This window comes from Rhamphochromis sp. 'chilingali' (genome assembly GCF_963969265.1).
Source record: "Rhamphochromis sp. 'chilingali' genome assembly, chromosome: 6".
NCBI classification, from domain to species: domain Eukaryota; kingdom Metazoa; phylum Chordata; class Actinopteri; order Cichliformes; family Cichlidae; genus Rhamphochromis; species Rhamphochromis sp. 'chilingali'.
This window is the reverse complement of record NC_137933.1, coordinates 14,639,461-14,653,904: the sequence shown is the minus strand read 5'-3', so window position 1 is coordinate 14,653,904 and position 14,444 is coordinate 14,639,461. Positions and strand designations below refer to the sequence as shown.

Here is a 14,444-nt window from a genome sequence, read left to right as displayed (position 1 = left end):
GAACAAAGTGAGAGATCACTTCTGCCTTCATTACATCAAATGCCACTTTTACATAATCACGTGATCATGTTCCAAAGCCCCAGCTGCTACCATCTGTGGCATATTTGTGCAAGCTAGCAGGACTTACAGTAAACATAAAAAGCTTTTGGTGCATTGTTTTCTTTAAAGGATTGATCAATTCTGACTTGCAGTAACCTGGTAAGTCTATCAGTCTGTAAGATGTTAACCCTTGCGAATTGTATGGCACAGACCTGTACTTTGACTCTTCCACTTATAGTCACATGGCATGGTCTTTACTGTTCTCTGCAGCAAGATTGCAAGAAAACAATGAATGTTTTAATGCCAAATACAACATCTAGATTCAATCATTCTTCATTCTCTCAGGTAGTCATAGCATATTCAACTGAATCAATGTAGCCAGCCAGGCAGGTTGCTTTTAGAACAACAGGGGACCTGTTTTAGTGACACTTTTTCTTCATAGATACATAATTAACAAACATTTTTTGGCCAAGATTTATGTAATCTTAGACAATCCTATCCATCTTTGATCAATGTGCAGCACCTTCTTCTATTGCAGTAACTATAAGAACATTTTCAGAAATATGGAGCTTTGGGAGGGAGTACGTGCTCCTCCTCTCCTTGTGCTTAGTTTACAGATGTATTCTATTTTTAGCAGATCACACATCTGCAGATCTGCATATCAAACCCACTAGGCTTTTTACAGATATTAAGACACCGACTAAGGCTTAAGAATCACTTTAATAGACATGAAAATGATCTTTCTAACCAAACTTTACAGCTGTGTGTTAGCCACAGTTAACGACAGAAAAAACAACACGTGATTATTAAAAATCTGCCAATATTATATTTTTAAATATGTACTGTTCCCTTTAATTCCGACTTATAGATCAAACTGTTCTGGTTTCTCAGCACATAACCACCATCTATCAGGCCACTGCACAGAGAGAAGGCAACATCTCTGTTTTTCACTTTCCAACTCTATTTAAAAATATCTCTTCTGATTTCTGTCAATATGTCAATGCTGATAGTTTAGAATGAAACACTGCAGACGCCATGCTGAAGCTGGTGCCCTCATGGCTGCTCTAGATTAGATATGTACGTATGTGTTCGTGCGTTTTGTCAGGATCTGGCCTCCGAGCCCTAAGGGTCAGTGGGAGTGTAAATGTGTTTGCTGGACATGAAGCCCAGTGCTCTTCAAATACCCTCTCAGACACTGAAAGAAAACACCAGGCACAGAAACTGGGCCCTTTCGGCAAAGCGATATGCAATGCTTTAGCTTCAAAATCATCTTTGTCCTTTGCTGTAGCGCATATTTGAGGATACTGAAAGACGCAATGACAAAACACCACCTCATTAATAGGCAACAGGAACAAGCCCAGATCTGGCAGCTGTAATAAGCCAAAATAAAGTACATTCATCAGGCTATCAGTAAAGTCATCATTCCTCTTCTGCTATCGATTCAACACCAACACAGAGAGCAACAGTTTTGGATTCTGCTGCACGTTTACTTCAGCCTGTCAATTTGTTGGGGGTGAAAGATGACTGTGTACTGTGACATTACAGATTCTTGCCATGTCCTGTAGCACAAAGCGAAATATTGACTTGTCTATGTATTCGGGGTCGACTTGAGATAGATCTTAACATATCTTTAACACACAACACGCAACAGAGGCAGACTCAGCTCAAGATAATAGCGTTTGATCAAGATGCCTAAAAACCCATCAAGTCTATGTGACTGATGTCCGACTGCCCCATCTAAAACTGTAAACCTCTAAAGAACATCAAACACTTGGTCATGAAAAATGTAACTCATTTATAAGTCAAAGCAATGGCAAATGTCTTCTGATTATGCTCTTCCCCAGTGACAAAACACGGCCATTCAGCCGCCTAACTCATGTATCCATATAAGGCTCTCTACGTCACGGCTGGCGCAGCTGATGCCAGGATGACAGCGAGCTAACGATCTGTGAGGAGGATTTAACGCCAAATGGGAGCAAGCTAAGCTAGTTCTGCAAACACACCAAACACAGCGTTTTCCTTCTGTGAAGGTGCGCAACGTCGTCAAACCCTGACACACAAGTCGCCCCTAATCTGCACTGCAAACGAATTTCACCGGCGCGTATCCCACTGCAAATATTTGCCAATAAATGTTATGGCTGCGCAAAGGGATTCCCTTGCAGTAATTCTAATGTTACGAGATGCAGCTAAAGGTCATTTGAGTGGCTGTTTTAAAATTTCTTGGGGAGAATAATGTCAAAAACCTTCACGTAAATAGCTAATGCAAACACCGCAGCGGATCATGTACTCGTGGGGTCCTGCTTATCGGTGACTGACTGTCACGGTAAATTAAAAAAGGAGCTCGTGACACGGATGCCCCGCGTAGTCTCAACCCACTGTTTGTGAATCACTCGGTGCGGCAGTTTGGCTAGCACACTACCCGGCTAGCCAGTGCTTTAGCTCGCTAGCCAGCCCGTTTCCAGCCAATATAACGCTGGTTAGCTAACTACCCAGCTAGCTAACTTAGTCGCTAGCTTCAATGGGTGTCATCTTTGAGCAAACAATATCAAAATAAAATCTTACCGTGAACTGAATGTCGTTCACACTTCCCACCGAATAGCAGCAATCTCCTGGGTTCACAGCTCCCGTCAGCACCTGGTGCAGATGCATTTTCCTTTTATTTTAGCAGCAGACGGGCTCTCTTTTTTCTAATTATTTATAACGAGTCCACCCTTTCGGTTTCTCCATCTAGCAGCAGAGACTGGGAATTCCATCATTAACATTAACGTCGTCCTCCACAAACGGTGTTGTTGCGGAGAACCTGACTTGGACTTGAATAAATAAATTTTATCAGGTCCTGACATTTATTTAAACGTGTAAAAACGGCCGCCTGCTGCCTCTCGCTGTCAACACCATCCCGACGATTAATCGTGAGAGCCGAGGCAGCGGGATCTCTGCAGCGATCCTGACATGCGCATTCACAGCGTTGTCCAGGCACGACTGAAAAGCCCTAGATAGCTCAACCTAGACTGGAAATCTTTACTGCTGGATATGTGTGCGAGGCATCACTGGGCGTATTTCTCACTGAGAAAGGTGTGTGCTTAAGCCCTCCTATCTATGTTATAGAATGACATAAAGTTCATATCAGTAATCAACTGTACTTTTATCTGTCATGTTGTTCAGCTGTTCTAGTAGCACTCTTCTGTATTTAAGGGACTCCATCTTTGTGGATTTCAATTTATTGCTTGTAAATGTAGGGTCCGGGGTCTAATTGAACGGGTTAAATCAAAAGTGGTAAAGGGTGGGTTTTAATTTAGACAATATGATGTGTATACTGCGGACAGAAAACATTTAAAATACAACAGTGAGGGCATTTTATAACTGATCAGACACACATTCATAGAGCTCTGTGGCTCTTCTCCTTTGTGGTTCGCCACTGCCAGCTGAAAGAAGGTGGCTAAGATTGCAGACATACTGGTTACGGTTAGTTAGTTAGTTAGTTAGTTAGTTAGTTTCTTTTAGGATGCATGTGGCACAATGTTTCAGTGAAACTCCTGCTTTTTCTTTAGAGAAAAGCTAATAAATCTAGAGATGATCCAAACGGAGACTTTTCCTGTTTAATTTCACTTCAGTTTTGTAAAATAATGTATTTGTCTTTTGGTCTCAATGTCACAAACAATTTCTTTAACATTAGAATTTCCAGTGTTGTACAAAAGTCTTGAGTCACACTTTATTTCATGATATTTTGCTTCCAATGAGCACACATCTTGCAATTTTCAAAGTGGTTTTGAGCAATAGTTCTTCACGTTTTCTCAAGGCCTTTCAATTTTTTTCTTTAGACTGCCTTTTCATGCATTTTCAGTCCAGTTTTTGTACCTGGGGTGTTAAACGCATGTTTGTTTGTTTGTTAAGCCACTGACCAATGGATCATTCAAGCATAAAAGAAGCACATAACCCACGGGATGAACCACTTTTGTGTTTGTTAAGAACCCATTTTAAATTGTATATTTAAGCAATTTGTTACTAGCAGCCTGTTGCAAAAGCTTCCAATTTTTTAGTTAAAGCTATGAAAAATACAACAGTTTGATATTATTTTGCACCAACAAGGTGATATTAACTGAAAAGCTGATAGTATGTATATGAACGAAGAAAAAACAGAATAAAATTTGCGCTGCCATTCAATGCCATCTGTAGGCATCTGATTGGCAGCACCTTCCTTTTTCAGCATATCAATGATCCCAAACACACCGCTGGTGCATTAAAATCATGCACACACAGAGAAACACTATCGGTTATGGATTTGCCTTCCCAGAGCGCAGACCTCAACATTATGAAGCAGTGTGGGATCATCTTGACAGAGAACAAAACAAAAGGCAGCCAACATCCAAAGAAGAGATTTGAATGTCCTTCAAAAAGCCTGGAGAACTACTCCTGAACACTAAAGAAATGACACAAAGGCTCGCCTGAGAGAGTTCAGGCTGTGCTGAAAAATAAAGGTGGTCCAATAACACTGTGGAAGCATAATATAAAATCAGTGAAGAAATGTTCTAATGAATAAAAAGATCACATGCAACTGTCCTGCCTCTTGTTTGTACTTTTTGGATTTTGAGACTCACTCAGGCACCATTTAACAGAGAACAAAGGGAGGTGAGCAAGACCTGACTGAGCTTCAGTGTAACTGTTCCACATCTGTTTATCTGCTCTAATTCATCTCACTGATGAGATTTAACAGAACGCATCAGCACAATGCTGTTTATCCTCTTTCCCCCTTAAACTCCCTTTTACATATCGGCTGTAACACTCTCCTTCATTGTTTGTAGAAAAATGATGTGAACGATCTGTGGGGGATGATATGCAACCTACCATCATGGCACTGGCCTAGTTATTTAAGCCACACTGACATCATCAAGCACGGCCTGCCTGCCAGCCACCATGACACACAGGACATCAGAACAGAATATTGTGAGGCAGAAGCCCAGAGAGAATGTGACACATACGCATAAACAGTGTCAACAACAATGGCGGGGCACACTCATCGTGTCGTATGTGTCTATCCATTTAGCATTTGGTGACTACCATTTTTTGAACTTCAAGTGTCAGACTTTACAGCTGTTCTGCGTTCATGGACTGGTCATAATGACTGATGATTAGCAATAGGTCCTACAAAGAACATAAGTCCTCCATCAAAAGAGTTACATTTACAGTTTAACCTTCAACATCAGGTTATAATTTACGCTGTCGTAATCTTGTGTAAATTAGAAACAAATTCACCAATGACTACCGTTACATAACCCAGAGTGCCATCCACGAGCTTTAAATCCTGTGAGACTTTACCAAAAATGCTCTCTTTTGTTTGTTTTTGAAATTTTTTAAGATTGCAGAGAGGAAGTGTGACTAAAACCTTGAGTGCATTCCTTCAGGATGAAGTCTCGATGAGTGACTGTAAAAGCAGTCTAACCTGTTTATACTAATGCACGTGTTTGCATCTTATTTTGAGATAATGGAAGATATCTGCTTTAGATTATTAGGAAAAAGGGAATTGGTACCAGATATGTTGTTCAGTCACTTTGGTTTGCAGGCCAAGAATACTGAGGTCTCTGAGACTCCACTGCTGCAGCACACTATGTGTGAAGATAAGAATGTATTTAGAGCAAAAAAGAAGGAATTGTGCAAGAATGTGTATAGTAGGTGTTTGACAGGGTGAGTAATAGGTACTGTATGTCTGAATATTGCAGGAGGGTTTGATGAAGGTTGATGCAGTGTTTCTAGTCCCTCCAGTACCACTAAGAGACACTACCTTGATCTACAGAGATGAAAATTAAGTGCATTATAGATTTTCTCATTTCATGGATGGCTGCTAGCTGGAGGGAGTTCCAATCTGGGTCTGAGGTGCAAGACATTCTGCTTCCCAGCACAAACATGTATTGGGGTTTCATCACCATTATATGTGATGGGAAGTAATAAAGAAAGAGTGTTCGATACATACTGTTAAAATAGCATGTGAATGTCTCAGCATTGCATCAAGAGGTGTGCAAATAATAACACTCTGTGTAGTTGTGAAGAACTAGCAGGTAGTAAATGGTTACAGAAATAAAGATTCACTGGATCTCGGAAATTGTGTTAATTCTGAATAAAACTTCAAGATACAAGATATAAAAAAGCAGCCAAGCCTGGACGCTGAGCCAGTCAACCTTCTGCATCCTTTGGTTCTATAGTCTGAGCTTCATCTGTGCTGCAATGAGACAAATATAGTGTGTTTACATGACCGCACAAAGTTATAATTTTTCTTTATTGAACCTGTTATACATTTACAACATATCCATTGGCAAGCTTTAAACTTTTTTTTTTTGGAGGGCAGTGACCTCATCCATGGTGTACTGGCCATGAATATCATATGCTTTACAACTGCAAACCGTAATATGGAACTCTCATGAAGATGTCACAGAGGATACCTATACTAATTTACAACTTCTTTTACAATGTTTATTCTTGAACTCTGCTAAAGCAGCTTTTCATGATTCACAGTTCAGAAATGATCCTTATTCACCTTTTACTAGGCCTCGGCACAGCCTCTCAGTTCATCATCTGCCTGAGACAAGCTATTCATTTCAGCCACCTTCCGCTTCCCTTTATGTCTGTTTCTTCTGATTTTCTCACCTCACTAGAATAGATTTGGACAGCAGTCAGGTTTGGCTTTTGTATTTTATTCTGATCTGGCTGTGAGGTGACCATACATCTGCTATCACTGACATCACACAGAGCCAAGGCCAGATAAATATAAAAAAGAAGAAAAAAACTGAGTCAGAGACAGATCAGAGATTTCTGAACTATGACTTTTTGGCTCACAGGAATTGCTTGGCACTCATTGACGGATTATTAGAAACCACGTGTGTATGAGCATATATGTAACAGAGCATGCATATGACATATAATTGGTAAAAACATAGCAGACTCATTCAATATGCTCCAGTGGTTACTTTAAGCCTTTAAATGTTACTTTAACCTCATTAAGGCTGCCTTTGGATTCATCTTCTGATGTGCGCCCACCATATTAATACCCTATTTTTAGATAATTTGTCAAAAGTTTGATTAAGCTCTCTTTTAGAGTACTTAAGAGTCCTGAAAATGAATTAATATTACACTCAAAATAAGTGATGGTGTTCTCCCGAATATGGATTAAAAAAAAGAAAAGAAAACAGTCATTAGATCAACCTGTTTAACTGCTTTTTAAACTTAAATAGCCAATCAGGTGGCATCGCATGGCAGAAACTCAGTGCATTTATTCATAAGATAAGATAACCTTTGTTAGTCCCACGTGTGGGAAATTTGTTAATGAAGACTGTTCTCCAGGTAAAATGCTTTGAATGCACATTTACACAACTAAATGGCTGGAAGATTCAACAAATCCCTTTAGTACGTGACACAAACAAAAGGAAGCATTTCTATAGACAAAGAAACCCCTCCACTTGGTTCGACCTGCTGATGTCATGTGTGACTTCATCAGGACTTTAAAATGAGTAAATGCTAGGCAGGCGTTTCCCCACACCTGACCCACATGAAGACTGAAAAGACAGAACAAAGTAAATATGAACAAATGACTTAATCTGTAACATAATAAAATATAAAGAAACATGTAACTGAGTATTTGCCTGAATTTGCAGAATGTTTGATTTGCCGGCAACAGAACGCTTACAAACCCGAGACAGTGAGTGCAACAATGTTACTCCACAAATAGTAAATCACAGCAAATAAATAGAAACAAAATAATGTGTATAATGTGCAAAAAAAAAAAAAAAAAGGTCAACACATGGGACAAACGGAGAGCCTTGCAACTGCTCATCCACTTTGTCACACCTGTCCATCCCTTTATGACCACAATGTAAGCCATCTTCTGATGGCTGTTTTCAGCAGGTTAGTGCTCCATGTAAAGCTAACTTGTATTTGGTACATGGTGTCATACCTGGGGAATATTGTAAGTTGATAAAATTGTTTCCCTTACTCAAGTTTTAGTATTTGTAAAGAAATTCACCTGCTTTGGACTTTTAAAAAGACTATTATGTGTCTGGTATATGAGGAGCTTTAAATAAAATATCAGTTCCCTGTAAAACTGTGGGTTCTACAGGCCTCCAAGTCTGTTTTCAAAGATCAAACATGCAAATATTCGAGGAACTTAAAGCATCCATCATTCTATCTTAACTTGAGCTCCGCATCTTAGAGTGCATATTGACAGAGCACAAGGGCCACATATTTGATGTGAAAAAACTGAAGGTCCCAGCTCAAACATGCTCAAATGTTGAGCAGAAAGTATTTTTTCTCTCCAAGAAGAGAAGTGTCGAAAAACTCTCCTACTTTTATTTATTGTTCTTCTTTTTTTTGGGAATAAAAAGTATAATAGTCACAAACCCATTACACCATATTTGTTTTCCAGCCTGCATTGTGAAAAAGATTTTTTTTTTTAAATCATCTATTGATCTATTATCTGTTAATATTTAGTATTTTTGTCCTTAGTTGGTGGTGACAGATTGTTTGAGCTTGAGACTGAAGGCTGAAAGTCAGGCTGTCTGACACTGGAGTGAGTTGAGTAGGCTGGAAGATGCAGAGCTCTGCTGTAGTGAGCTGGCAGGTGAGCCAATGGATTGTTGTCCTGAAACACAAAGAAGAAAATTACTTTGGATTTATGCAAAAATTACTGAAGACCAGAGAGTAGAAGGTCACCATCCTTAGCTGTACACAAATTTCCACACAGATATGACAAACTGGCAAGGGGTGGACAACCAGCTTGGGTTCAAGTGCTGCAGACCTTAATTGTGGATGGGTTTTACATGTGTAGACCAAATACACAGCAGATCAAGGTTGACTGCCACGCCCAGACCTATACACACAAATACATTCACAGGAGAAAATGGAAACACAAGGAAACAAAAGAACACTCAAGAGGAAAGAGTACTGTAAAAAAAGTAAACAATGTTTGAAAGTAGCACAAGACTCACTTCTTTTAGCTGAAGAAATAATTGATAAAATCATATGGTACATGAGCAACATGTGTGCAGGTCTGCTCTTTATGTTTTTCACATTAGAAGACCTGGTGAACTTATACTATTGTCTCCATCATATCTGCTTCAAATTGAGATTAAATCTAATTTAATGATTCGATTTAATGGCTGAAAATCAATGCTGCGTTCAAAAGGACAAGCTTCTTGTCAGCCCGCTCAGCACGAGCGCTAAAGGATACAGAATAAAGGAAAGATTTGGAATCAGGTCCTTAAAAGTTCAAATATCTAAGCTAGTCATGAACAGACATGTCCTACATACCTGCAGTCACAGATCCAGACATGCAATCTCTAAATTTCTGGCTTTCTCAACAGTTTCATTTACTGTAGCTGATGGTGTTCAGCACAACACGTTGCCAGTGACAACAGCTTTTAGTGATAAATTGTCAGGTAAAAGAAATTAAACACAGAATTTTAGAAAATTCAAAGAGCAAATGAAACGCTAGGAAACATTTATAGCACAGGAACTGAAGCAGTGGCAAAAACAACACAGAGTGACATCTTTTTGTTCTTAATCTGTCAGAGGGATTAATCCTATTGCAGATTTTTGTTTGTTGACATCAGTCAAAACTAAACAGTGAGGTAAGACAGTCTATTCACTGTAAGAAGATGTTCAAACAGCATACTGCAACATAAGACTAACTAAGAAAAACACGTTAAACCTTGATGTTAAGTACAGTTTTCTTGAAACCTGGACTCCTGATGGGGTCGGAGCCTTTTTTGTCCACTTTTTCAGAACCTTTCATGTGTGTGTGGGTGCATGGGTAACACGCACCCACACACACATTCAGTAGATTTTGAATCCCACGTTGACATGTAAGATATCATATCAATCAACGTGGTACAAAAACTTTAGGTTTTTTTCAGGAAATTCTGAATTTTATGAAAACTGGAAACAAATGATTTGGTTGCTGAAAAACAATAAAAAATAAGATAGAAAAATAAAACTACTGTAATACTACACTTATTACTCTGCATACCTTTGTAGATGCTGAATTGAGTGTTATATAAGATAAATGCTGCCCTCCTATAGCAGCAACATCTGTATTCATTTCTATGCTGTTTTCATTTTATTCTTGTGAAATGTGTTTGGTTTGTGTTGGACCTTGTAATGACAGGATAGCTTAGATTGTTAATGTTTCTTAAAAAACAGAAATATGCACTGCCACAGAAAGGTGGAAAATCCTGACGGATCCTCCTTAATCTCAGTGTTTGGTAACAGCACCACTCAATAAGGCAAAACTGCCACAGCAGCCATGGATTCTGGGTGAATAGATGACAATTTATTTTCTTTCTTTAGGGACAAATTAAAACCACACACAACAGTGTAATGTGGTTTTGTATTAGTGCTTCCTCATGCCCCTAGCCTCAGTAATTTTGTACTCCATATTTGATTTTGGAGTTACGCAGCTACACTGTAAGTGTCATTGCTTTCTATCTTCTGCTCCTCCTCTATCTCTTTCTCACACACGTCTTCGGCTCTCTGAGATTTCTGTGTCTGTAGCGATACTTAAGATTGATGACAGCTATTTCAGAGTATCGTCTATGTCTTTGACACCATCCCTGATTCTCTCTCTCGCTTTCTCTCCACACTTGTCTCACTCTCCCCTCCTCTTCCCACTCTTTAGAAGGTCAGCCTCTCTTACTGTGGTTAAACTAGTCCATCTGTCTCTCCTGCATTCCTGTCCAGGCAGCCTTGAGCCAACTGATGGATCTCTCGCAATTGCAGTTGTTTCAGGGATGAATCACTGTCTGTGCCTGTGTGTGTGTGTGTGTGTATATAGACATAAAATTAATTATTTCCTTTCCTATTCACTGGTTTGAAATTCTGTCGAGGTCCTCCTGTGTTCAGTAGTATAAGTAAATGTGTGTACGTGTGGGTACACTCATCAGAGCATTTGTGTTATGAACTAACCTTTTTTCTCTAACAGGATTATCTGTTCCTTCATTTTAATGTCAATGAGCTTTACTTGGTCTTGCTATGTCTTTCTCTTTCATTCATGTCTGACTGTCTGCCGTTCCATTCTATTCTCAGCAAGCAAGCAATTAATTAATTATACACTTAATTATCTTATTTTACAGCTACTTATATGATAGATTTCAGAATGCATTCGTTTTTCAGACATGTTCTTCTATGCGACGCACAGCATATGACCAGAGCAGACCGGACTAGAGCAGATGGTGGGTGTGAGCAGCTTTGTGAGGTCACTCTTGAGTGTGAGGAGAAGATCAAGGGCTTGGCACACAAACACCCATGTGCACACAAACCCACACAATAGCAGACCATACTAATGTGTGTAATCTCAACAGAGTCGCAACAGGTTTGCAAATGACTGTGATAAACACTGATTAGTGAGGAGGAGAGAGGGTATGTGGAGAATGTCTTCATTACTATTTGTTTACACTGTCCATTTTACTTAATTAATGCATGTGCTTGAGATTGGTTTTACTGGAATATACTGGTACATGCCAATCTGCTAAGCTGCCCATCATACCTTATTTTTTGCATTTGGAAGCTTGCATATTATAATTTATTACATGTATTCAGAATGGTCTCTATATTTCAAAACTGTTCTAAATCCCTGACTAGATCATAAAAAAAGAGTGGCATGCATGTCTGGGATGTTGACAAAATCAGTGTGTAGTCACTTATTGGTATTCAGTTTGCATAGCAGGGTCAAAGGTTGGAGTCAAGCTGTGGCCACTGTGCATGAAGCTGGCTACCTATCAGCAAGCATGATTGAATCACAGAATGGGAAATGTGCATACGTGCGATCTGTAAGTGTCCTTTAACAGAGCTGTTTTTGTTAAACACCAAAGAGAAGTACACTGTGCAGCAATCAGAATTTTATTCAGTTTTGTTAGATCGCTCGAAATACTTTCAAATTGGGTTTCATAAAAAAGGGTCAGTGGCATTAATGGCCTACTGTGCATATAAAAGATTACTTTCCATTTCTGTAAATAGTGTACTCTCCCCTTTACAAAGGGAAACATTTTGTTAGTTTTAAAAAGATGCTTATTGGATGTCACCCAACAAGTATCATTCATATACGCTAAAGTGTTAATGTAACAGGATGGGTCAGAAGCAGAGGCATTCTAGTCTTCCAGCCAATGTTGTTGCAATCAAATGAAAACCTATAAAATCCAGTGAAAATGGACTTTAAACCTTTTGCCTCTGTAGAAATCAAAATCATTTTTATTTGTTGTTTCTGTCATGTTTAGATGAGATTATGTCAATGGACTGGTACTTGTATATGGTGCCTTTATACTCCATACGAGCATCATTCACAAACACACAAGTGATTATTTTATATGCTCTGTTGTCTCTGCTCACACTCACACTCACATTCAGTATCTTGTTTGACATGCAGGTTTGCTGGGATTTTGCCACCAGCCTTTCAATTAACAGTCACCTTGCTGTTCTTCTGAGCCACAGTGATAACCTAATGAATTTGCAGCATTGGTCATCTCACAGTTTTAATGTGTTTCACTCAGTAATTGTATAAAATATTTGTTTTCTAAAGTATTTTGCTTTACTGTGAGACTATTTATAGTATTGATGTCAAAACAAAGACTAGAGAAGGTTTATATTGCAATGTGTATTTTAAATATGTGGTTGTTACATGTCTCACAATATTTTAATTAATACTTGATTTCTTGAAATTTTGATCTCTTATTTTAGTCTAGCAAAAAAAACAACATTTATTATATGCCTACCAACATCTAATAGAATAGAGAAGTATCTGGTATGACACCTGAAGGTTTTGGGTGCTTAATAAAAAATAACTGTAGCAAAGAATGTGGTATTTTGGAATCTATCCATCCATCTAAATGGTTATTCAACTTCTAAGCTTTTCATCGCACAGAAATAAGCGGTTTGTCATACTGTAATTACAAATATTAACCAGAAGAGGGCAGTGTTGACTGGAGAGAACAAATCTAGATGACCCTCAGAACTGAAGCAGCTTCTTGGGGAATACATTGCCTGAACACACTACACTATTTCCCTTATCTCAGTTGGTGGGTCTTGGCAAACACCAGCAGTTCTATCTGTAGTAACGGAAAGATGTCTGTGTGTCCATATGCGCATAAAAAAATGTTACTGCTACCAAATTAGTGCATAAAGTGCACAGCCATCTGTGTTTGTTTGCAATACATTTGCAGTGTGTATGTGCATCATACTTCCCTGCATGTATATATGTGACATAGATTTACACGTGTACTATTGGCAGACGGGTGAACCCCAGGAACAGAAGCCTATAGAGTGAGAGGAAATGATTATGCCACATGGTTCCACTATTGCGGCTGGGCAGCTCAACCCCTCCCTTCCCCCCAGCTTATGCAGGGCTCTGTTGGCTCAGCAACCTACAGTGAGATTATCAGAACTGTATCAAGACACAGACCAGTATGGTAAATAAAAAATGAACACACGGTAGACAATAAGATTAGGAAAGCTACCCCACCCAACAAAAAGTGTAGCTTAGAATTCAGAATCACAAAATTTTGCACATATTTCATGCTTGTTTACTATAAAGTAAAAGAAAATATAAAAACTAGATAACATTTAGGTTTTGATTTTGTCCAAATTACCCAGACATGACCTCCTACTGTTGGACATTCTGATTCATTAAGAGGGAACTTGGCACTAATCCAATCACATTACCTGTTTCAAAGGATATCATAGTGTCATTTCTACCATTGTAGGAATGACACTATTTTGACGAAACTACTTTAGAGTTGGGACTTGTAATCGGGTTTGAAAAGGTGCTATTCCCCAATGAAAATTAGATACGACAGAAAATGAAGCAAAAAGAAAGAAAGAAAGAAAAAAAGAGAGGGGAAAAAAGAAAGAAAGAAAGAAAATGTGTCTTTGAACAGTGGCTGATTTAAAAGTGTACTTTTGTAAATGGTCCTGTCTGTGTGTGTCTTTGTACTCTGGCTGATCATTAATCTGAACTATCAGGTCTGATAAGATGTTTCTAAAGAGAGAAGCAACTGAAAGATCACTTTCAGAGTGATAGGTTTGTGTGTGTGTGTGTGTGTGTGTGTGTGTGTGTATGTGTGTGGAGACAGAAAGACAGACAGAAAGGTATAGTTTAAAGGACCTTGAGTTTGACGATGGTCATACTGCAGCTGCAGCCCTTGTAAATCTTACAGGAAGCTCATAATAGACTCCTTATCTGCACAGGAGACAATGAAGCCTATCAAGGGAGAACAAAATAAAACGAATCAGTCTGTGAGGTGGAGAAAGAGTATTCAAATGAGCACCTACAGGCATTGGCAGAAGAATTAGCAAGGTCTGGTCAGATGACATTCAGACTCACATGCACATCTAGAAATGTTAAGATGACACCTGCCTTATTTTTAGTTGTTCAT

At 38.9% G+C, this 14,444-nt stretch overlaps 1 protein-coding gene across 4 annotated transcripts in view; it reads right to left on the bottom strand.

The window, feature by feature from the left end:
• The window catches only part of dmxl2 (Dmx-like 2), a 41,628-nt gene extending 38,621 nt beyond the window's left edge, over nt 1-3,007 (bottom strand). For 3 of the 4 annotated variants that reach the window (XM_080885002.1, XM_080885001.1, XM_080885000.1), the window contains exon 1: nt 2,602-3,006. In XM_080885002.1, the coding sequence (XP_080741128.1) occupies nt 2,602-2,688 (87 nt within the window). In that variant the 5' untranslated portion in view covers nt 2,689-3,006. Of the gene's footprint in view, nt 1-2,601 lie in introns of all 4 variants that reach the window. The other variant, XM_080885003.1, reaches the window with a different exon arrangement.
• Between the last annotated feature and the right edge of the window lie 11,437 nt (nt 3,008-14,444).